The sequence below is a fragment of the Penicillium robsamsonii genome (genome assembly GCF_028829455.1).
Source record: "Penicillium robsamsonii strain IBT 29466 chromosome Unknown utg000003l_segment0_segment0, whole genome shotgun sequence".
NCBI lineage: Eukaryota > Fungi > Ascomycota > Eurotiomycetes > Eurotiales > Aspergillaceae > Penicillium > Penicillium robsamsonii.
Window position 1 is genome coordinate 3,283,495 of NW_026643221.1, and position 23,855 is coordinate 3,307,349.

Below are 23,855 nucleotides of genomic sequence, written 5' to 3' on the forward strand. Positions count from 1 at the left end.
GACGAGCTCAAAAATGGCGTCTTTGATGTTTTTGTGAATGGAGGAATAGACATCGGGCCTGCGTGTCCGGTGTCCCGGGGTTGCGAATTAAATCAAATCTTGGCTCCGAGGGGAGGATTTGGGGTTGTTGCGTGGAGTGTCTTGAAAAACGAGGATGTTCTGATATTTCCCTCATCCTGGTTTTTTCTTAACAATTTCAATGACGGAATTTTTTTCTCTGGGAATCGTTTCTCCTCCGGCTTGTCGTACAACTTGCTCGTGGTCTGGATGAAGGCGGACGTGCTGCTTGCACAGCTCTGCCTGTCTCTCCATTTGGTGTAGCTTTTGATGATTGGCTGAGTGAGCCTCTGAGGTGCACTGATGGTATATGAGCGTACGAATCTCGTAACGGCTCTAGATGTCACCAAATCGGATATGTCTGGACCCTCCTACTTCTAAGTATGTAGGCTATGGTGCCTTGGCTGGGTGGACAATCTAAATGACGGCTCATGCGTTGTAGGGCTCTATATGGCACCACTAGCAAGGCAGACAATCATTTTTCTACAAAGGGTGTTACTCTTCAATAAAACTAACATGTTTGCATGAACTTCATACCGATAGGGCGAACATGTGGTATACCTGGTTAATAGTACATTTTGCAGGTACATATCTACCGTCGGTATATTGTAGAGTGATGGGCCCGCCATGTACCATACTCCATGCTATGATTCTGATTCTTGGCGGCACTTTTATAGCTAACCAGTATCCTTCTAGATGTCTTTTTGGATGTCTCTTTATGATATCTTAGTCTCTTGTGGACACATTAACGGATGGACAGATATGGAGTCTTGTGGACATGGCTGCAGCGGAATCTACGCCGCCTCGAGCGATTGTTGACAGGGTCCTCAAATCAGAGCTCGGGCCTCTGCATATAGTTCCCGGATTTCTGCTCAACAATTTTTGGAGATGTCATTGGTCTTCAATCAGCATTCGAAGCTGTATTTAAAAGATGCACGGAAGATAACAATGCTCTTTTCGCCAATCGGTGGATAGGTTGACCAAAAGATGCAAATCAGGAGGATGCCTTGAGTTGGTTTGCAGATCTGAGCGAGAAACTGGCAATGTTGTCGACATACTACAATTCTGTGACGCACCTGCGAAGGCCACTAGCACAACCTAACATACTCATCCAGGGTTCCATATCAGAGCGCAAACTAGACATCGGCTTTGTGAAGGACACCAACGCTGGAAAGAACACCCGATGTCAGTGGTCGCAGATTCTGGTGCCTAGAGAGCTAAAAAGTAATCTGGCAGCTGACACCGACTCCAAGACATGGCTTGACTTAGGAAGGTATGCCAGGAAAGTCCTTGGGGCCCAAGATACCCGTCGATTTGTCCCGGGCTTTAGTATATGTGGATCCTTTATGAGGTTATGGGCCTTTGACCGTCTCGGGGGAGTCGTATCCGAACGGTTTGACATAAACGGGGATGGGCTCCAGTCTGTGTCCACTATTCTTGGTTTCCTATGGATGAGCGAGGAGGAATGTGGATTTGACCCTACGATCACCACCAGAGACGAAGGCATCCAGTAACCCATTGCCAAATCGAGGTTATCCAAGTGTCGTCCTGCACGACCATGGCAAACCAATTTACAAGGCAAGCACTCGATCCGCTCTGCTTTCTGCATTAGAAGGTTGTATTCCAGGACATCAGTCTTTGCAACAAGCAGGAATACTTCACCGAAATATCTTGATCCATGATATCTTGATCAACGAGGATGCAGAGAACCCTTCGTGGCCTCTGTTATTTGAACTTCATCTGGCTATCTGGCTATTAAAGAGCAGCAAGTCGATGTCTTGAGGGCAACCAGAAAGACTGACACGAGGGCCTTTATGGAAATGAGCGTGTCTCTGGGCGAGAAGCATTCTTTTATGCATGATCTTGATCTTCTGAATTTGCATCCACTACGATCGAGGCAGGGGAAGAGCCGTTGTAATATTTGACAAGTGGAACTTTGTGGATGCAGAGGAGTTAGGTGTTATGAAGAAAGCCGAGATATCCGACGAAGTAGATTTTCTGAGGTATACGAGTGAGTACTTCACAGAATAATACCGGCCACTAATGCCATGCGTCAACGCACTTTGGAGGGCGGTTTTTCCTAATGGAAAGAGATGTTGGGAGGAAGATACAGGGTTGTATGATCAGATAAAAAAAATCCTACGCGGCGCCCGAGAGGACTGATGTCTAATCATCCTTCTATAACACAAAGATATCCAAAAAAAAAGACTTCTCAAAAAACTCTTTATATGATATCTCTTCAATACCACAAGTCAAATATCTCAGGTTTTAATATAAAATATTGCGGAGAATTAGTCAATAACATGCTTAACCTTAGAAGCCGGCAACATTGATTGAAACTTATAAAATGCCCGATCTCCGACGTGCATCGGTCCTAGAAGGACTACTCCATAGGCGAGACAGTCACAAAATTTCGGGTATTAAAATGTTTCCCCCGTGACATTAGTAGGTTGAAGAGAGAAACACAGATCACATTCATTGCACAGGCCATCTGTGGAGTATCGAGTGCTAAAAACTCGGGAACGCTACTGAGGTAGCGGCTTAGCGTCTCGTACTTGTGCTTTTAGCTGGCCCCTATCTATGTCGTATTCGGTTGTATTTGTATCTATGCTGATCGCACGGGATCTCGAGGTATTCACATTGTGCTCATTGGTCCACTATGACCCCTGGGGAACGGCTAGATCAGAGCCGGAGTGCGGATAGCAGTTGTGCCGGACTTCCGATCACTCAGGCTTTCTCAGCTTGGCAATATCTCGGAGCTCTGGACGTGCCGAATGTTTGTTCTCAGTTGAAGATCAGAATCGTTCAGGAATAGGGGTCTATATTTGTTTCTGTATCACAAGGGCTGAGGGTTTTAGGTTGACAGTGGTTATTCACTACTGTACCCGTGGGCTCCATAGAAGTTGCTAGATTTAACATGGATTAAAAATCAAGACATGCAGAATGGCGCCAGGTCACACCGTCAGATTATACCCGAGTGCAGCCGCCATGAGTATGTGGACAGCCACGGCGTTAGGAGTATATGATAGTAAAAACCACCGATATTGTAAATCAAATGCATACAGCAGTTTAAGGCTAATGCGATGAGCAAGCATGAGTCATATGATAGCTCACGGGTGTCAACACGAGGTCGGCGACATATACGGTGTATACGGATACCTACAGCTCGGCGTTCGGATGTAAAGCGGAGTTTGCATTCCGGGCATAAAACTAACAGATTTGCAATTATTCAACGATCCTAGGGACGTGCAGGTGCGTGGTTGTAACATGCTAGACTTTTTTAGGTCCCCGGATGCTGACGGATGTTCACCAATCGCCAAGATGCCCGGTCTTAGCCCGACTTCTGTACTTTGCTTTGCTAGATGATGCGGGTAGAGGAATAGAATTCACCTCCGTACAAAGTACATTATAAAGAACATATTAAAGCGGGGGGCGTGTATGATATTGATGAAGTGCAAAGTCTGGACCAGGATGGGAGATACCACATGACATTATGCATCGGGTATGTGTTGAAATATTCGATTTCAGAGTGTATAAAGTTTGTGGTATCGGTGCAACCGACCAAGGTTAGCACATTCAGATTATTCACCTATACTACTTTTAGTCAACTACCTCAATATCACCTCTTTGGGTTACAAAGCGAGGTGCCGAACTTCCGCTCGAATTTCGTTCTGCCTTGTTGTATATCCGCAGAGTCCGGCCTTCGGTTTCCATACTATATACCCCCACCAAGATGGGGCCACCTCAAAAATACAGCTCGGATAAAGCGAGGGAAGCCAAGACAGGGATATGGAGTATGAAAGTACTTTGGGATTTAGTGCATATGATCCTGGTGATTGGAGGACAGAGCTAGGAGTGCACAATGCACCGTGGAAGTCAACCTGAGTATGTTGGGTTGAAAGCTAAGCAGGCTGACATGTTCATAGTTCTATCTATAGCCTAGGCATTATATGTCTACCTAGGGATCCGATATAAATATAAGAGAAAGCGAAGATCAGACCGTCCGAATAAGGTAACGATCGACTACGTCATTGACTAGGTTATATTTCTGTACATTACATATAGCATCATGCAGGTTTTACGCCCAAAAATTGGGGTTCTACGTAGTCATAGTTCCCATGAAGTCACCTCTAGAGAGGCTCCCGAGATACCCGAATAGAAGATTTCAACAAAAACAATGACTTCAATTTCTATTATCATTGTAGTTAAAAGGGCTAGAGAGTAAAAGGCCAAAATTGTACATCAAACTTTAAGCAGAAAATGAGGTAATACCGAATTTTGAAGCATATCGGCCCCGGGGGCCTTAGCTTCGTTCTTCCACGCACTTTTTTTCCCCCTCTCTATCTTTTTAAATCTTTTTTTTCTTAAAATTAAAAGCATTGGAAATCGTCGGCAAGCTCTTAATTTGAGCAAGTTTCCCGGCACTTCATTCCTGGCCCCGCTTGGACTTATATACTGCATCTCCTCCCGGAGTCTTATACTTCAGCCCTACAGCTTTCTCCAACTCCCATCGAACAGTCTAGTCCGTCGCCTGGTAAACCTGCTTAAAGAGACGACCTTAAAAAAAACTCAAATAAACACGGGTCTAGCTACCGGTTTGGCAGGTTCGCTACGTCACCATTCGATAGAGCTTCGACCCTAAGGTTGGAGCTCTATATCTCGAAACTACTTGCATTTTTGCACATACTCATTATCATTTCTTGCACTACCACATATATTCTTCCCAATGTGGCCTATAGCTACTCGGGTCGTATGGGCGGTAGCTTTCGCGCTGTTGCTCGCATCCCTTGCTACCGCACTTCCACATGATGAATCAATGGATATGGGAATGGATATGCACACGGTCACCAACGCGCCGCACCCTACACCCACTGCGACGCAAGTGAACACCGATGGTCCGATGAGCTATTTCGCATATAGCAAGCACTCCAGCGCCATTATAGCTCACATCGTCCTCATGGTTCTGGGCTGGTGCTTCATTCTTCCTGTTGGTAAGTCGCTCTTGTGTTGGGCTCTGAATGTGAAAAGAAAACGGACAACTGATCTCTTGAATAGCTGTCATGCTGAGCATCGCGCGCTCATGGCTCGCCCTTCCATCACAATTCCTCTTCCTGGCCTTCAACGCTCTCGGTGTCCTCCTTGGGTTTATCTATAACAGCCAGACGCCAGATCTCTACGAGAACAACGCACACCACAAAATCGGTTGGGTCGCGACGTGTGTTGTCAGCGCCCAGTTTATCCTGGCTTTGCTCTTTGCCTACGCTGGCCGCGGCAAGTCGGAGGCACCCTCTTATGAACATGCTGCGTTCTTCCCTGTCGCGACAGACGACCATGATACTGAGCATGCTTATCTCAACGGTGCGATGCGCGGGCATCGCTGGTCTCGCGACAGTGGTCAGGGCACGGATAGCAACTCTTCTATTCATAGTCCTGGGTCGTCGTCTTGTGAGTCGCCTGCCGAATACGATGGATTTGAAAAGCCCGACGAAGTGCTGGCAAAGGTTACCTCTCAACGCGGCTGGATTCATCACACGCGTGTTGGTCGCTTCCTGTCTCAGACTGTCCCTGGTCTGATCCCCAGCCGGGTCCTCCGCGTTTTGAATGTCGTGTATAACATCGTTGACCGTGTCATCCTTCCATTCGGATTTGCGGCCATTGCGAGTGGCGCTGTGACTTACGGTGGTATCATGAGAGGCCGTGAGATCTTCAACGGACTTGCGCACTTCATCAAGGGTGGCATCTTCTTCTGGTACGGTGTCCTGACACTTGGACGCTATATGGGTTGCTGGGCCGATCTGGGTTGGGCCTGGAACAAGAAGCCCTCTGCGTCTGTTGTTGGTTGGAAATCCAAGGTTCCCTCAGGTGAAGCTACAGAGTCGCTTGTCATTTTCCTATATGGCGCAACAAATGTTTTCCTTGAGCACCTCAACGGTTCGGGCAAAGGATGGTCTGCTACGGATCTCGAGCACGTTTCGATTTCCGTGCTCTTCTTCGGCGGCGGTCTGGTACGGTTTCATCTTGTTTTACGCTCTTTATAGGAATTAATCTGACTAACCTAAAAAAAAAAAATAGGCCGGTATGCTTTTCGAATCTGCGTGCGTCCGTCACTGGGTCAACAATACCATCATTCAACCCCCAGCTCAAGGTACCTCGGATGAAGCCTGGAGGCCGCCGAGGTCGCAGGGCGTTTCCTTGAACCCCATGCCAGCTCTCGTCATTATGTTGCTTGGCATGATGATGGGGTCGCACCACCAGGATAGCATGACATCGACGATGGTACACAAACAATGGGGTAATATGCTGGTTGGGTTTGCGTTGGCGCGCGGAATGACATACCTCCTGTTGTACCTCAAGCCACCGACCTCGTACCTCCCGGCTCGTCCCCCGACAGAGATCATTGCTGCATTCTGTCTGATCTCAGGAGGTCTGATCTTCATGTTGAGTGTAAGTTTACATCCACCCTTCATAAGCTTTACAACGTCACCCAAAAGCATGACTGACGTTGATCTAGACCCGCAATGTGATTCAAGCAATGGAGTACTACGAAGTGGACGCAATGTTCACTTTTACCGTCGGGTTGGGCTTCAGTGCTTTCATCATGGCTTATGAGATCTTGACCATTGCCCTCAAGGCCTTGGTTCTGAAGCGTGCTCAACGACCACGACCGAACTTCCGCTTCCAGTGAAGAATCCACGACAATTTTTTTTGATACCCCCTTTACACTTCTGAGGCTTTTTTTATGTTTCATGTTGGAATATACGGAGTCATTTGCTTGTGAATTCTTCAAGCGACATAATATTCCCTGCAGAGATACCCTGGAAAGGACAGTTGCTTGGACAACCTCGGACATGACGGATTAATATGGTAATAATGGCTGGGGATTGGTTCTTGCCCTATCTCCCAGATATATGCAGTACAGATGTTCGGAATATGCATTGTTTTCTCTTCAATCGATATGTATACGGAGTTAGTATGGTATTTCCGAGCCGTCGGCTTCAAAAGCGCCATGAGGGGCAAGTGGGGTCAGAAGGGAAGGAATTGAAGGGCCAGTCTGATTGGAAGAAAACGCGATCTAAAGGGCTCAGGTTGGACATTGTAGACCCCGAGGCCCCCCAATACATTTATAAGCAACCCCGGAACCCCTCTGGGCTATTAATTCAACACAAGTCAAATCTTCATTTTCACATTCTAGACCTTTTTAAATTAAAATGGCTTCCAACCCCCCCGCTGCCTGCTGTGCCTCTGGTTTCAAGCACGAAGGTACTCCCGCTGGCGAGACTAAGAATATCAATGGAGGTAAAACGAAAATGCCGCAATTGCAGAGGAAGCCCCGCCAGAGCAACCATTGTTAACCAAGCCATTCTCCAGTCGACACCTATATCGTCTACCCCAAGGGCAACAAGACCCCCGAGAAGGCCATTCTCTTCGTGACCGATATCTTCGGCATCTTTACCAATGCGCAGATCCTCGCCGACGAGTACGCCAACAATGGCTACCTGACCATTATCCCGGATCTTTTCCAGGGCGACAAGATCAGCGTCAGCGACATGGATACTGGCAAGGCCGACCTGCCCGCATGGCTCCCCAAACACCAGCCCGCGAACGTTGAGCCCGTGATTGAGTCGACTCTGAAGTATATCCGTGAGACTCTCGGCGTTAAGAAGGTCGGCGCTGTTGGCTACTGCTTCGGCGGTAAGGTATGTACTTATAGTCCACGATCTGAAGATCAAATCTCCGAAACAACGGAACCCCCCTGATGCTAATAATCTTTGGTTAGTACGTCTGCCGCTTCCTCAAGCCCGGCCAGGTTGATGTCGGTTACATCGCCCACCCCTCGTTCGTCACCCACGAGGAGCTTGGTGCCATCAAGGGCCCCCTGTCTATCGCCGCTGCCGGTAAGTTGGTGTTTGCTATCGGGTTGAAAAGAAGAAAGGCTAATTTCGCGTCTAACAGAGGTCGACTCGATCTTCACTACCCAGCTTCGCCACGAGTCCGAGGAGACTCTTATCAAGGCTGGTCAGCCGTGGCAGATCAACCTGTTCAGCGGTGTCAGTCACGGCTTCGGTGTGCGTGCCGATCTGAGCGACCCCAAGCAGAAGTGGGCTAAGGAGCAGGCCTTCTGCCAGGCTGTCGCCTGGTTCAACCAGTACCTGTAAATAAAGAGGATTTCGCATGTATATATAGTAGATAGCGATATCGAACACCATTTTATATCTGATGAATAGACTATTCTAACTAGTACAGAATAAATTTAGATAATTTATCGCCACTACTCAGGTACGCTCCAGCCCTGGAGGGCTACCCGGCGGTAGTTTACAGTTGCGCGGTTGGTCTTTATCGCGGAGCGTAACTTCGCGGACAAGTCGCTTTAATGGTCCGAGTAGTCTCCCTTGATCTTGCTCTCCAGATTTGATATTTCACATAGGTTGTTTCTTATCTTGACATTCGGAGTTTGACTCGTTCTCGGTTAGGTGTGGACTTCTTGTCTCTGTCTTTTCGATTCCGTCAGGGATCGCGTGTGCCTCGTGAGTTATCCCTGGGACCCGGAAATTCGACTAAGGAAACAGAAACTGATTGATCTTTTTTTCCAGTCATTAATTGTTAGATCCGCCATCTGACTCTTGAATACCTGTCTTTTTCTCATAACCGCTCCGACCGATAAATTCCTGTCCTTCAGAGTCGCGGTATATATCAACTTGCCAGCCCAACTCTACTCCGCCGCATCGAGTGATTTCGTCACTATATTCTATTCAAAAGTGATAGTAAACGGAATATCAGCAACGAACTATCATGGCGACCCCGGCCGCTTTACCCCCGTTGCCTTTCAATCCGGGTCGGATACGAACATACCTCCTCCGGCTACCGCTGTTCACCCGCCTGGTGCTGCTGATCATTCTGGCCTTCTGGCTGCTTGAATTCCAATCTGTGTGGGGTGTTATACAATGGGGTGCTTTGATTCCAGAGGAGATTAACCTGGGGACTAGTATGTTTGATCCCATCTTTGAAAGAGCATATTGGGCACATGCTAACTTAACGGTGTTATAGTGTACCGACTTAATACTTATCCCTTCATCCACACGGGCTTCTTCCATGCTTTCCTTAACGCTGCGGCACTCACGCCACTGCTGGAGCGCTTTGAGGCCGAGCATGGAACTTTGACTGCTATTGCGTTGTTCGTTGGACGTGAGTACTGTAATAAACCCCAAAGTGGCCATTTTAACTCATTTTGCATAATTTAGCTCTTTCGACTGTCCCTGCTGGTCTTTATATCTTGGTTGAGAGGTTTATTCTACACAGAAATACTTCGGTAGTCGGCGCAAGGTAAGCTTAGATCACCAGGGTTGGATGTTTCGATAACTGACCTTCAATCTAGCATCTGGGTTTTCCTGCTTCTCGGTTCGGAAGCCATCAAGACCTACAAGTCTAACCCCAACTTCACGTAAGATCCACTGGGGAATATAATACTCCAATCTTACTAACGCTCTTTAGTCTCGGCCCGTACAAGATTCCCACCTGGACTTCGCCCCTGTTCGCATGTATCGTTGTATCCATCCTCGTGTCGAACGTGAGCTTCCTCGGTCACCTCTGTGCGATTCTTGTTGGCTATCTCCGTGAGTTCCCTTCTCTGGCTTTCCCTTTTTCCACCGCTAATCGTCGTTAGTTGGCCTCGGATACCTCAAGGTGTTCGTGCCCCCTGAGAAGATCCTCCGCTTCATCGAGGGCAAGCTGAACCTCCTGGGACGCCTGCCTCACTATGTCTCTGTTGACCAGAAGACTTACGGTCGCTATGGAGTTCTTCCAACCACCAACCCCGCCGGCACCAACGGCAACCAAACACCCATGAGCTACTTGGGATCTACCCAGCGCCTTGGAGCCTGATCCCAGTATTGATGCATTCTTCATTTCCCATTTTAATGTACATTTTCCACTATAGTTTTTTATATTGTTGCAGATTTGGGGGGCAAGGAGGGGGGACATTGGATAATAGCATAGCGTGTGCATACTCCCATTTAATTTGCGCTGTTGGTCTTTATCGTTTGGTGTAAATTCCACTTCTCCGCGCATAAACAACGGGAGCTCTCGATCTCCACTGTTGACTGTAAGACTCCAAGTTCAGTCCAATTATTCCACTCATTTAACAGCTTCGCCTTCGCGGCACGGGAACTCGTGTCCCGATGGTCAATAGTAAATGGCGTTGAAATGTGAGACAACCTGGAATACCACCTGTCCTTCCTGGCAGCACCCGAACCCCCAAACTAACAAGGTGCCAGCTGCAATCCGCAACTTGCGGAATAACCCCAACCTCCTCTTCGTTCGCCTTCCGAATCTCCTATCCTTTATCTGCATTGTCGTCGGCATTGTCTGGCTACTTCTCCTTCCGTTGAACGAGTACTCCCGACAAACCTACATCTCCGAGAATGCGCTCCTGCCCGGCCAAGTCCATGCTTATTTCACGGGAAGTGAGCAGAACATCTTCCGTGGTTATAAGAAAGAATTGGAAGGATTGTTGAATGATGGACAAGCGAGAGGCGGCCAAAAAGACGAGGCGGAAGTGACAGCGGCGTACGTCGAATGAATCCAACACAGGATGGATTATTGGCTAATACTCAACAGGGTCTCGGACAAGTTGCAGTCAATTCTGCAAGCAGCGGGCCTTAAAGTTGCCACGCAAAAATACGAATACACATCCGCTGGGATTACGCACCAGGGAGAGAACACTTATGCTATTATCCACGCGCCGCGCGGTGATGCCACAGAGGCAATTGTGCTGGTTGCGCCATGGAAGACGGCTGATGATGAGTTAAACCTGAATGGTGTCACTCTTGCCCTGACATTGGCGAGATACTTCAAGAGTGGGTTTCGTCGTTGCGCTCCTCTAGTCGGTTACTGACTGTTGATGCTAGGATGGTCATTATGGTCCAAGGATATCATCTTCCTAATCACCCCGGACAGTAAAACTGGAACTCAAGCTTGGATCGATGCCTACCATGATATGCACCCGGCCTCGGTACAGCCACTTCCTTTAAAGAGTGGAGCGTTGCAAGGAGCACTGGTCATCGAATACCCCTTCGATCACCGGTTCCAGTCGCTCCATATTGTATATGATGGAGTCAATGGCCAACTCCCCAATCTCGACCTGTTCAACACTGCTGTAGCCATCGCAGGTGGCCAGATGGGTATCGGGGCCAATCTACAGGAAATGTGGGGTCACGACGATAGCTACGAGCATCGTCTGCAGACCATGTTCCGCGGTATGACCAAGCAGGGTCTCGGGTATGCCACCGGCGCACACAGTAGCTTCATGCCGTACCATATCGACGCTATCACTCTGCAGACCAAGGGCGAGGGATGGGAGGACGAAATGGCACTGGGCCGGACGATCGAATCTCTTTGCCGCAGCTTGAACAACTTGCTAGAGCACCTTCACCAGAGCTTTTTCTTCTACCTGCTCATGCAGTCCAACCGTTTTGTCAGCATCGGCACCTACTTGCCCAGTGCAATGTTGATCGCTGGAAATTTCACCATCATGGCAATTGCCCTCTGGATGCGCACTGGGTACTACCCAGAACCCAAGCCAAGTGACAAACCCAAGAACGAGAAGGCATCCGCCGAAGAGAAGCCCAAGACTACTAGCATCGCAGAACGACACCTTGCTCTACCACTCTCGCTTGTTGTCGGACTCCATCTGCTCGGCCTTGTCCCGCTCTGGGTCTTTAACAATATCTTCCACCAAGTGAGATCTACCATCCTGCAACCACAATAATAACAGCTGCTAACAAATCCACAGTATTTCACAACTACCACTTACATATTCGTGGTCGTGGACATCGTCCTTCCCCTCCTCCTCGCCGCAATCCTCTCCAACGGCATCGGTGTAGCAAAACCAATCATCCCCCAACAGTACCACCTTATAAAATCATTCTCCCTCCTCCTACTAGGTCTCTCCCTCTCAACCCTCGCCACCCTCAACTTCTCCCTTTCATTCCTGATCGGTCTGCTCTGCGCGCCACTTAGCTTCGTCACTCGCCTGCGAGGCTCCGCGCCATTCCGCTTGGTAACTTCCAGTCTGGGTCTGGTGCTTCTCAACCTTGTCTCCCCACCCACTGTTCTCCTCGGCGTTTGCTGGTATATGGGTGTCTCGGTCGAGGCTGTCCTCACCCAGGCGGCTTTCGGTTGGGATGTTTGGGGTATGTGGACCCAGGTCGTTGTTTGGTGTGTTTGGTGGCCGGCTTGGTTGATTGGCTCTGTGTTGCTGGGGTCGTCGATGTTCTGATTATATTGTTGTACATTGTTGTCTCATGCGTTTGCATTGATTCAATGAGATAAGATATTAATAAATACAATTTTAGGAATATACTCCGTGCATACCTGACTATCACAAAGAAACAGAGACAGGGATCACAGCTGGGACTCCCTGCGGTTGATGTACAAGGTACATATACCAATTCACTGCGAATATACATCCAAAACTAGTGAAATACCTACAAACACACTCTCTTGCCACTCTTGCTCAAACAAGTCTGAATGTGTGCCTCCCATTTGATATGTTTCATGTGCCACGCCGTACCTATCATCAAAGAAGTGTCTCGGTTTCGATTCTTACTCTAGGGCTCAAATATCTATCGTCTCACGATGGCCAGCTATGATCGAAGAACATTTGGTATTCGACACCAGAAGAGCCAAGGAGAGGTTAGACAAAGACCGTGCCTAACTTTATACGTGCCATATCAGAGTGGTCATGCACGGCTGATTCGAGCGAACAATGAAAACATCCAGGATGTATAACTCCGATACAACACATTTCCCCGACTCTTTTTTTTTTTGACCCTTGAACAATGCTAACATCTCACATTCATCAACTGCATGAATGTTAGATTGTTCTTGACCAATTTTCCATGGATCTTGCCCTAACTCGTAATTGGTGTTCTATTTCTTTCATGCAATGCGTCTCTCCAGTCTCTATCTCATGGCCACGGTTCTATCAATCTATATAAAGAATGAGCCTTGTTACTCGACAAATGCCTGAGTCTCCCAGGTCAACATAAGATGGGTCTCTATCGAATCGACCTCCTTGCTCTGTGGCTTCTTTTGATCCATATGGCCACAGCCGCCGTCCCAGTACCAACCAAGGACGGATACTGTTTCAAATATATCATTCAAGGTTATGATACATGTTCACTGATTGCCAGTAAACATGGTATCACCGAGGCCGACATCGAAAGCTTCAATAAAGACACCTGGGCATGGCTTGGATGCAAACAACTATACCAGGGTGACTTTATCTGTCTCAGCTCCGGGAAACCTCCAATGCCAATGGCCCTTCCTCAAGCCACCTGCGGTCCACAAGTGCCTGGAACAGTACGACCGGCTAAATGGGCCGACCTTGCCGGTTTGAACCCATGTGCTTCATCAAAATGTGTAAGTAAACCCCATAACCCGTCTTATAGATCAAGTCCTAACAGCCAACAGTGTGCTTTCTGGGGTCAATGTGGTGTCTCCGAACTATATTGCCAAACAGCAGGTTACCGTGCACCTCCTGCTGGTCCCACAGCCACCGTGAAAGGAGCAACAGAAGCTCCGAACCCCCTACCTACCAAGACAAACGCAGCCGGGAAGCCCGTTGGTACTAGTGCAAACTCCAAATTCACCTCCAAGTCCACCTCCAAGTCCGCCTCCAATTCCATCTCCAATTCCATCTCCAAGTCGAGCACTACCAAGGCCAACACACTCAAGGTCACGACGACAACTTCAATCCCAACTACTACAAAAAAGAAAAAGAAATGGACACCCGAACCAACCGTATCTCAATACCCCTGGACTCAACCTTGGGAGATCACAATATACAGCGAACTGGACTGCGCGGGCGACTACTACCACCTCGAAGGATATAACCACAAATTTCTCGATGACGACGGCTGCTTGGCTATCCACAAAGGCCTCAACAGCAAGTACACTACGACGGGGGTTACCTGTAAATGGTGGACTAACGAGGGTTACACGTGGAAAAGTTGTGATGAGGGTACACTTAAGAAGCCTAAGTCGTGGTTTCTCAAGAATGGGTTTTGCCATGTCTTCAGTAAGCCTGATTGTGATTGCTTTGATAACTGGAGTTTGTTTTATACCTCTGACGGATGTGATAATACGACGACGAAAGATTATACGCCTCAATGGGAGGCTGTGCAGTGTTCGATTGATGGGCATTAGAGTTACGTATATATTTTCAAATGAAATTCTTCTGGTTCGTTAGATGACTATGTGAATGTTACAGTCTTCATATTCTCTAGGGTTTCCATGACTTGGAGTGATGAGCAAAGTAAATATGTCGAATAAGACATATTGCGCGGAGTACAATTGGGAAGATACCAGAGTCACAATGACAGACACCATTGTATTCATTATAATAGAACTGAGAACACAAGTGAGATAAGATATCTATGCAGCCCAAACATCCTTACCAGCACCCTCAATCCAGTGACCGAGCTGGTTAACACCAGCATCCCAGTCCTTAAGGCGGTTTCGCATGCCATCAATCTGCTTCATATCCAGAACCTTAGGTTGAACCCAGTGGATCTGTGCAACCTGAGCAACCTGATCAATGGACCCACGCAGCAAACCCAGCGACAAAGCCTTCATAACGAGATGCTCGATCTCATCTGGCTGCACCTTAGTCTCGGACGCGATAGCCTGGAAGGAGAGAGAGCGGTCGTGGGGGGGACGGTGGAAGACCATCTCCGTCAGTGCCGCGAGCGAGATCTTCTGGTACAGGAATACCCGGTGTGACTCGAGCAGCTTGTTCTTGCTGATGTTACCGGCCAACACATCGTAGGCGGTCAGATCGCCCCGGTTGAAGGCGAAGAGAAGCTCGCGGAGCCAGTTGTGTGGGGTCTCGGTCAGCGAGTCCAGAATCGGGTGCAGGAGGAGCTCTCCGAAGTTGTAGATCGTCTCTGATGCCAGGGCGGCTACGCTGAGGTTGTAGGCGCGCGATACGCGCTCGGTCTCGGTGAGTTCTTCCAGGTCAATGCAGGCGAGGTAGAGGAGGGCGTTTTTGTAGAAGGAGGCGAATTCTTGCTTAGCCTGTTGGAGAGGGGTGTTAGCTTCAATTTGAGTGGCCAAGTCCGGCTGGGGACAGGGTTCTGTGAATCACATACATGGTAATAGTCCGCATTCACTTTGTAGAATGATGCGTGCACGACGGTCTCGACCGAGTCGAACGTGTCTAGCACCCGCTGGCAGGTGGCCAGGTCTGTCTGTGCTCCTTCCAAATCCTTCAGCGACAGCTTGACGTTAGCCACGTCAGCGAGTGCATATACATATGCATCCTGTGTATCGGCCGTATCTGTCTTGCTGGCGAGAGATGTGAGGAAAGCCAGTCGTTCTTGATCATCTAGAGGGAGATGGTTAGTCTACATCAACGCTAACCGAATGCTTATCGAGGTAGATTTTGGAGCTTCCGGGCTAGACTGTGAACCACCAACCTGTGCATTCTGTTGCTGCCATCAACCCCAGCGACACAAACTTGAGCTGGTTGACCCGGTCGGCGAAACTGAGCACGAATGTCTTAAAGAGGGCTAAGCGATGGGGAGCACTCTCTGGCATGCGGAAGAACTCGACCAACGAGTCTGTAAGCTGGTGCCATAGTTTGCGCTCCCAGTAGTCTTCGAAGGTGAGGAAGTAGGGTTGTGTCTCTGGGCTTCCTTGTGCTTGCTGCTCGAGCAAGAAGTCGGGGACCTTGGACTCCATGGTGGAGATCTGGGTGCTGGATGAGTTGAAGTCACTGACAGAGGACGAGAGGCTGAGTCAAGAGACGAAGGTAGGTAAATTCGGACGGAATTGGATATGTTGATGGTTGATGCGGACTGCAAGAGAGCTGATATGATGTCCTCACGTCGGCAGTTTGGGGAGCTCTCGCTCACCGCCTTGGCTTCCACGGTCTTCGATGCTTTGCTGTTTCAACGTCAGTTATCTGCTTGGAGTTTGATCATGATCTTTGAGGTTATGCAGTTAGGCATGAATAAAAACCAATAGATATTGTGGTACTTAGTGAAGTACCTGCATATATGCTTCTCTGTTAGACCTTTTTCCCGCTTATACACTACAACGTACATATATATATTAGATGCCGATAAGAGGTTTGACCATCTCCTCCTTTGTTATTGTATGTAATCTTCCAGAAGACGAATAAAAGGAAGAACGACAAGCAGGTCTGATACGAACGAGAGGATATAAGTTGTTACAGAAGAAACAAGATAGTATTTAGAGCGAAGAGCCGCTAATCACATTACAAGCAACAAGCAATAGTCAGACGAAGACACAGGAGATGAAATAAGACAAAGCACTGTTTACCCAGAGCTAGGAAGTAAACCTCACAGTTAAAAGCCGCAACGGGCCACAACAACCTGGGGGAAGTGGCGACAAAATTCCTAGTACATGGACTACAATGTGTTGCTGTTGAGGGCTTGAATAGCAGCGGCGAACTTGCTGAAACCCTCGAAAAAACCGAGGGCACTGTAAACAGCAAACCGGACCTCATCCGAGTATATCTTCTGAGGCGATGAGAAGGCACATGTGCACTTACCAAGCAGAATTATGTATGTAGGTATCTATATAGTTGGCAAGTCCTTCAATACTCAGTTTCTTTGGTGAGCAGATCTTTTGGGACCTTTGAAACAAGTAGTCTTTTGTTTTACTGTGGAATTCATCTCTCTCGTAGGCGGGTAGCTTTGATTGTTGGATTGTACGAACTAAGTTGCACTTATGATATCGGTGACAGACCACGTCAAGACCCCCAGATAAACCCAACATATAATCAATAAGAGTGTTTACCAGTGCTAGGATCAGAAGAGCGAAGACAATGCACAAGGTATACATTCGACCCATAGTCATTAAATGCATGCTTGCTCGACTAAACTGACGGATCCCCCACCTAGCCCTAATTGGATCGCTGATTTGGAACATGCACATCACGGTTATTCTCCCCTCGGGCGAAACTAGTAGGTGCCGTGAAGGAACTGGTTACTTCTAGAGACTCGGTATTCGCATACATGAAGGTCTCGGATCAATCACGTATTGAGGTGCGATGACGAGCACAAGCTTGTACATCGGCTTTACCAACAGGCTCTCAGGGACCCCAAATATAAGAAGGTGGGGAACTACACAGTGGAATCAACTGAACTTGAGAATCGTGCTACTCTTGATGCAGCAGAATACGCCAACTACGGTAGAACCAATACTACAAACTATGACAAGACTTATAAGGTTGCCCCAAAGGGAAAAGGTATTTTGTATTTTGTAAACCCCGACCACACCCCAGCGGGGAACATGGAATCATAGATGCTAACGAAAAGCGACACGCTTAAGCGTCATCGACGGTGGTGGTGTGGAGGCCCTTGGGGTCCTTGACGTTGACAGCCTGGACGTGGGAGTAGAGACGCTCCTTGGCGTTCTCCTCGTCGTTACGCTTGCGGGAGATGCGGACACGGAGACGGAAGGGAACACCCTTGATACCGGCTTCCCAGACCTTCTTGTTCAGCTGGGGGTCGACGCGGACGTCCTTGGTGCCCTATTGGTGAGTCGAGCATGTAAGCAGACTGAATTCCCAGTACGATCAGAGGGGAGGGATAGCATTGCTCAAACTTACCATAGCCTGAGTGGCGAAGGCACGGATCTCCTTGATGGCCTTAGGAGCACGCTTCTTGAAGCTGACGCCGTGGCACTATAATTCCGGAAAAGAAGTTGCAATCAGTCTTCCGCCCGAATGCCATCTGCAAGAGAAAACTCTGCGCGATGAATGTTTCTGGTCTTTCGGCCATAGTGGACTTCATAAAACTAATTCTTCTTTTGTGTTCCGGGTGCGGATATGTGTGGATGCGAGCGAAGATCTTTTTCAAGATTTCCTCTCGGCTGTCTCTATCGCGAAACAGACAAAAGACAAAAGTGCCATGTCCTACCTGCAGATTTCTCCACAGGTCATGGTGAGGATGGTGGTGGTGACATAGGGGATTGGTTTCCCATTCTACCCTCGACACACACGCACCAACCCACACCACACACATTCTTTTCCGTAACAAATTCCATTTTCAGGAAAAGTTCTTGTTCTCTGTCCAATATATGCCTCCAGAACTGAATCGTATTCGAATCGTCGCAGGTAGACTTGGGAAAGGGTTTGTGTTCAACATACTCGCTTGTGCAGGTTGATGGTGTACTCGCGAGTCACCACATCGGCGATAGCCGAGCGCTTGTTGCCGGTCTTGACGTTGGACATCTCTGCAGAGAAGGTTAGGGGGGTTATTTCGGAGTGGTGATTGAGAAGACTGACTGAAGGGGTGGTCGACGGTGGGCGGAAGTGATCGATTGTCAGAAGGAGAGTTCGCGGTCAATTTTCGAGTGAAATTCAGTGTGGTCTCGCTTGACTGTGCGGGGTCTGATTGGGTGGGGTGGGGCTATATCACAACCAATGATATCCTGCCTGTGGACATTGATGCCTCAGGCAATAATGACCTTATTCCACTATCAAGATTCATACATTGTGAATATTCAGTTTAAAATTAGTCTCTTGATAAACTTGATATTTCTAACAAAGACAAAGATCCTCCATAATCTTCTAAATTTCCCCATTACTTCTGGCTTACGCTCACATCCGGGTAAAGGTCAAATCGTCGCTGAGTGGAAATAGGAATTCCACTGCGGATGTTCGCAATCGAATCGTTATTCAAGTCAGCGTAAATAATGGTCTCCTTCTCTTCAGCTTCGCAGAGAATATTTGCGCTGGGGTCAGCGACCAAGCTGTGACCATAAGCGTGGTAGGCGGCACCCAGGTCACGCGCCGGGCTGCAGAGCGCCACATATGACTGGTTGTCAACAGCTCTAGCCCGACCGAGGAGCGACCAGTGCAAAGGACCGGTGGTGGTGTTGAAGGCTGCCGGGTAGATGAGGAGGAACGCGCCCTGGCGAGCGGCGATCATCGCTGCTTCTGGGAAACGAATATCGTAGCAGATTGCCAGACCGATCTTTCCGTACTCCGGGAGATCGATGACAGTCAGCTGGTTGCCAGGTGAAAGTACATCGCTCTCCTTGAACTGAATCTTGCCCGGGATATCAATGTCGAACAGGTGCGTCTTGCGGTGAGTGCCAATCAAGGCGCCTGTCGGCGAGAAGACCAACGAGGTATTATAGTACTTATTGGTGGAGGGTTCCAGCTCAGGAATACTTCCGCCGATAAGGTATGCATTTGCCTCTACGGCGATGGCCGACAGGGCGTGGAAGGAGGGCGATTGGTCAATCGTGGGAGGAGAGGGGAGGAGGGTCTCGGCGTATTTTGGGAAGAAATTCGTGCCATAGGGCGAGTTAAAGCACTCGGGAAGAACGATCAATCGTGCGCCGGCCTTTGCAGCTTCAAGGACTTTGCCCCGAGCATGAGAGAGGTTCACGGCCTTGTCCGCTCCTAGATAATTTGGTTAGCTGGGAGAACATGGGCAGATCTAGGAAGGATTCAAACCTGAGGCGAGCTGGACAAGAGCCAATTTAAGGGGCTTTTTCAATAAGGTAGCCATTGATGGGAATATGAAGAAGAAGAAGAAGAGTTGAAGGAGGGGGATGATATCGGAGTCGCGAATTGCGGGGACGGCCATTTCGCCGATAAACAGAAACCAACATGATTCGTTCAAATTGTTCCGACTTCGCACCACGAATAACTCCCATCCTAACGGCCCTGCATCATGCGCTGCAAGCATACCTATACCAAAGCACAAGTAGAACTGTTAATCGCGGCCGTCTGACTGTGCCACCAAGTTCCCAAGGAATGGGATGAGATAGCTGCAAATTTCCTTCATCGTCAAGCATCCGGATGGCTACGAGCTCCTGGTTCGTTAGGACATAACGCGAATTGCGCTGTTTCATATACCAATTTACTTGGCTTAGTAGACACCCACAGACCTCCATATCAGTCACTGATAGTTGACAATCATGTGATACGCATATTTGTCGTTCAATAATTGAGTTGTATGGAATTTCGCGCCGAGCACCTAGCCTATGATGGATTTTTTCATTGTTACTTTTCCAACTACTATCACCTTTAAATCCTCTCCTTGAACTCCTCGATAGTCGTAAACAAATCAGGCTTAATAGCCACCAAAAAATGGCCCACGTCAGCTGGCTTCGACGGATCATATGGGTTGGTAACATGTCCAGCAAAAGCAGACCCAGAAAGCACACCGGAGAAAACATCCATCATAACAGACAGGGCAGACCCTTTCGGCCCGCCCATAGGCAGCATAACACCCTGCAAGGCCTCGGCCGGATCATCTGTCCGTGCCCCGTCCTTATCAAGTGCCTAATATCACCTCTAAACAAACTACAGATCGTCGGCATGGAAGCTTCACCAGAAGTATTGTGTTCTGAAATAAAATTCAAGGAAATCGTATCGGCCTCGCGATTTTCTGTTCTGTTTCTCGTAGACATTTTATGAAAGTGGTCAGTCTCTTGCTACGTTGCAGCCCAAAGTCCTTCCGAGGCATGGTCACTGACTCTGTACAGCATCATGGGCGTGGGCCTAGACTATACTACGAGCCAACCTACCGCGAGGTAAACTTTCACTTTTGCGAAGCGACCGCGTATTCAAGGCTTCGGGAACATGGTCTCTGTAGCGGCGGCATTGTGCCTCGGTTCTATAGCGGAATCGAAAACCTCGACCCCAAACTCCACAAGCCACACCTGGACATGTTTTCAAAAGACGAATATCCTCCAAAGGCTGTTCTTCTGGAATACATCCTCGGCATGAAAATGATGCATTGGTCACATTTTACTAACAAAAGAATGCGGGAACTTCCAAAAGGGTCTGCGAGAAATCCACCAGGCCTTGGTGCTACACGGTGATATTCATCCGAGGAATATGATGGTGATTGACGGTGATTCCGAAAGGGCAATATGGATCGACTTCGACCGCGCGTAATTGTTCAATTCCCCCGATCTTAATGAGCAGCAGAAGGGGTGGATACAGACTGAGAAGGATGTAGTTCATGAGATGTGTGGATATATGGTAAGGTGTAGTTACACATATTCACGTCAGCTACTACGAATGTCTTTACAGGAGGCTGACCTTGCAGAGAAAAAAATGAACTAGACTGCTAAGTATTATTATTGAATAAATAGTTCAAGATATAAAAAGGGGATCTATACATAACACTAGGGCCCACTCTGATGTAGTTCTACCAATAGGAAATCGATCAAAGAGATCTGACGAGTTCCACTTTTTCCGTTCTGACAGAGCGGACTCCATTTAACTGCTCCTGAATTTCGGTCACTCTTGATTCGAAGCTCATAGCTGGCCTTGTACATGCTAAGTCATGGAGGACGGAGTCGGAACCCGCCCCAAAGCGTGCCTAACCTGTGCCAAGGCCAAAGTACGATGTTTACCGGAAACCGATGGTCCTTGTAAACGGTGAGTATATTGATTTCATACGTATAACCCATATTAAATTTTGTTAGTTGTCGTCGCCTGGGAAAAGAATGCGGAAATCAATTACCTGGGGCCCATCGTCGTGAAAAAAGATCGTAAGTGTATACCATAATCAAACCTCCCTATGAGCCTCCTGACGTTTTAGGCAGGGATGTTGCTGCACTCGAGGCTAAATTTGACCGCATGGTCGCCATGCTGGCTGCCTCGGGAAGAGATTCTAGGGAACGGACAGAAAGCGGTCCAGCGAGATCATCGTCTACCTTGGAAGAAAACACCGCTGCTCCCGATGAAACCGAAGGCCAGCTATTTATGGAAGTGTTCTCCAAGAAAATGCTCCCTCTGTTTCCATTCCTTATGATCCCCGCCAATGTCACCGCAGAGGAACTGCGTCGAGAGAAACCCTTCCTCTATCTGAACATTTTAATGGTCGCGTGCCAAAACCCTCGACGCCAACGAGAAATCGTGGATGTGGTCCAATCGTATGTGGCCGAACATATCGTCATAAGAGGAGAAAATAGTCTGGATCTGCTTCAGGGGCTTCTTGTCAATGTGACTTGGTTCATTTCAGTCAGTCGTTTCCCGCGACACAGTTCGTGTGACCGATCCCCCGATGTGCCCAAGCTCGATGAGCCCTATCATCACGTTATTCGAAACACTGCCCAGCTTGATACCTTCGTGCACTTACTCGTGGCACAATCATACAGCTTAGGTCTAAACCAAGAACTGACTTATCAGAAAAATGTGAACTATACTTTGACTTATTTGAAGGAAGCCATGAACGAGGACGATCAGAATCCGGTTCGCACATTGGAAGAGCGACGCACGTATCTTGGGTGCTATTATCTAACCACCATGTATGTCTATGACGAATAGTCTTGCTGGATATGAGCTAATCATTCAAAGGCTATCGACATGTGTCAAAGACTTGGGGCCGATCATTCGATTTACAAGATACACGGACGAATGTTGCAATGTTCTAGATCAGGTCGCAGAATATCCCTCCGATGCCTACCTCGTACAGCTAGTCCGAGTGATGAACCTCGCAGATAGAATTCATCACACACTATACAATACCGAGCTCCATTCTTTATCAGTCTCATCAGCGCCTCCGCCCCTTGGTCTAAGCATACGATGGCTTGAAGCTGAGCTTAAGCAACTCAAAGCTAGCATGCCGAGCGAGTCACCACACTCTGGTGAGTTGTGTTATCTTTGCGCACAAGCACATAAGTTAATAAAACTAATATAGGAATTCTACAACTTCATTACAATACACTGGAGATACATCTGTATCGAATAGCCCTCAATAATGAACCCTCCAAATCCAACTACGGTGATCATCCTCTAATCCGACTGGATATCCTATTCCGCTGCCTGGAAGCAACAACCTCCTCTGTCCAAACCATTCTCTCTCTCCCCTCATCTCTTTTCCCTTTCCTCCCTTTCAGCGTCATGTGTCAATTTGGAAAGGCAATCATCACACTTTCCCAGCTTTCGCTCTACGACCATCCCGGATGGGACCGCGCATACGTGGAAAGCATAATGGACTTTGATCAGACACTCGATCGCATATCTTCCAAGCTCCAAGAAGAACGGCCATCGTTTGAACAGGGTGCAAAAAGCTCTAAAGCTACTGAATTGCCGGAAATATTTGGAAGAATGGCTAATCGCGCGAAAATACTCAAAAATATGCATCGGGGGAGAAAAGAGGCACTGGAACAAAACTCACTGCCCGCAAATATGCCCCCGATGGATTTCGACTTCATGATGAATTATCCCCTCGATTTGATGTTTCCTTTTGGCGAAACCCCATCGGTCTATGGGGAATATAGTTGATAGGTCCACTGTAGTGGATTTCGTCACTGAGATTCAGCGATCTCGATCTGTTTGCACATACTTTGACATAGTAATGATTTATTTCCAATTTTCGACTATAAAATGTTGACAGAAGTAAAGAAATTATGTCTAGGTGCTACATCTAGGACTTTATCATCTAGTTTTCCCTGAAAAAAACTTGCCATGGCTGCATTTAAAGCTCAACTCCCCCATACTTCAAGCCATGTTTCCGAAACTAGCGATCTAAAACGACAGCCTCTATCCTGGGATAGCCAGAAATCGAGCCATTGAACTCCCACGAAATATCTCTACAAATTTGAATTAATGTGGAGAAATCTCTACCGAGCCTCGCCAAGAGGGCGGGTCATGCTGATCGGCGATGCGGCTCCAAGTGTTCTTCGGCTATCGGAGATTCGAGGGTTCATAACAAAGGTGAGCGACTTTTCCATTTTCCAATTTCCATAAGTCGCATTTATAACTATTTATCTAGATCCAAGTTCTATTCCCAAAA

At 48.0% G+C, this 23,855-nt stretch overlaps 8 protein-coding genes across 8 annotated transcripts; 6 read left to right on the forward strand and 2 right to left on the reverse strand.

Annotated features, from left to right (window-relative positions):
* Positions 1-1,100: 1,100 nt before the first annotated feature.
* On the forward strand, positions 1,101-1,571 carry N7447_005962 (uncharacterized protein; the record flags this gene model as incomplete). The annotated part of the gene is made up of 1 exon (XM_057230224.1): positions 1,101-1,571. The coding sequence occupies one exon, from the start codon at positions 1,101-1,103 to the stop codon at positions 1,569-1,571; it is 471 nt and encodes a 156-aa protein (XP_057085314.1).
* A 3,212-nt stretch (positions 1,572-4,783) lies between these two features.
* On the forward strand, positions 4,784-6,742 carry N7447_005963 (Ytp1 family protein; the record flags this gene model as incomplete). The annotated part of the gene is made up of 4 exons (XM_057230225.1): positions 4,784-5,048; positions 5,113-6,062; positions 6,130-6,501; positions 6,569-6,742. The coding sequence occupies 4 exons, from the start codon at positions 4,784-4,786 to the stop codon at positions 6,740-6,742; spliced, it is 1,761 nt and encodes a 586-aa protein (XP_057085315.1).
* Positions 6,743-7,265: 523 nt separating this feature from the next.
* Positions 7,266-8,213, forward strand: N7447_005964 (dienelactone hydrolase family protein; the record flags this gene model as incomplete). Its single annotated transcript, XM_057230226.1, has 4 exons — positions 7,266-7,353; positions 7,426-7,754; positions 7,835-7,952; positions 8,011-8,213. The coding sequence occupies 4 exons, from the start codon at positions 7,266-7,268 to the stop codon at positions 8,211-8,213; spliced, it is 738 nt and encodes a 245-aa protein (XP_057085316.1).
* A 634-nt stretch (positions 8,214-8,847) lies between these two features.
* Positions 8,848-9,936, forward strand: rbd2 (rhomboid protease family protein RBD2; the record flags this gene model as incomplete). The annotated part of the gene is made up of 6 exons (XM_057230227.1): positions 8,848-9,040; positions 9,103-9,240; positions 9,297-9,378; positions 9,431-9,496; positions 9,547-9,668; positions 9,719-9,936. 6 exons carry the CDS (start codon positions 8,848-8,850, stop codon positions 9,934-9,936), a joined length of 819 nt encoding a protein of 272 aa, XP_057085317.1.
* A 310-nt stretch (positions 9,937-10,246) lies between these two features.
* On the forward strand, positions 10,247-12,331 carry N7447_005966 (GPI-anchored transamidase subunit GAA1; the record flags this gene model as incomplete). The annotated part of the gene is made up of 4 exons (XM_057230228.1): positions 10,247-10,620; positions 10,672-10,910; positions 10,962-11,791; positions 11,846-12,331. The coding sequence occupies 4 exons, from the start codon at positions 10,247-10,249 to the stop codon at positions 12,329-12,331; spliced, it is 1,929 nt and encodes a 642-aa protein (XP_057085318.1).
* A 2,159-nt stretch (positions 12,332-14,490) lies between these two features.
* Positions 14,491-15,798, reverse strand: N7447_005967 (proteasome regulatory particle lid subunit RPN9; the record flags this gene model as incomplete). The annotated part of the gene is made up of 3 exons (XM_057230229.1): positions 14,491-15,132; positions 15,207-15,442; positions 15,534-15,798. The coding sequence occupies 3 exons, from the start codon at positions 15,796-15,798 to the stop codon at positions 14,491-14,493; spliced, it is 1,143 nt and encodes a 380-aa protein (XP_057085319.1).
* Positions 15,799-17,410: 1,612 nt separating this feature from the next.
* On the reverse strand, positions 17,411-19,607 carry N7447_005968 (Carbon-nitrogen hydrolase; the record flags this gene model as incomplete). Its single annotated transcript, XM_057230230.1, has 6 exons — positions 17,411-17,617; positions 17,696-17,770; positions 18,236-18,321; positions 18,374-18,497; positions 18,687-19,498; positions 19,553-19,607. The coding sequence occupies 6 exons, from the start codon at positions 19,605-19,607 to the stop codon at positions 17,411-17,413; spliced, it is 1,359 nt and encodes a 452-aa protein (XP_057085320.1).
* Positions 19,608-21,477: 1,870 nt separating this feature from the next.
* On the forward strand, positions 21,478-23,344 carry N7447_005969 (fungal specific transcription factor domain-containing protein; the record flags this gene model as incomplete). The annotated part of the gene is made up of 5 exons (XM_057230231.1): positions 21,478-21,493; positions 21,541-21,606; positions 21,657-22,365; positions 22,415-22,704; positions 22,758-23,344. The coding sequence occupies 5 exons, from the start codon at positions 21,478-21,480 to the stop codon at positions 23,342-23,344; spliced, it is 1,668 nt and encodes a 555-aa protein (XP_057085321.1).
* Between the last annotated feature and the right edge of the window lie 511 nt (positions 23,345-23,855).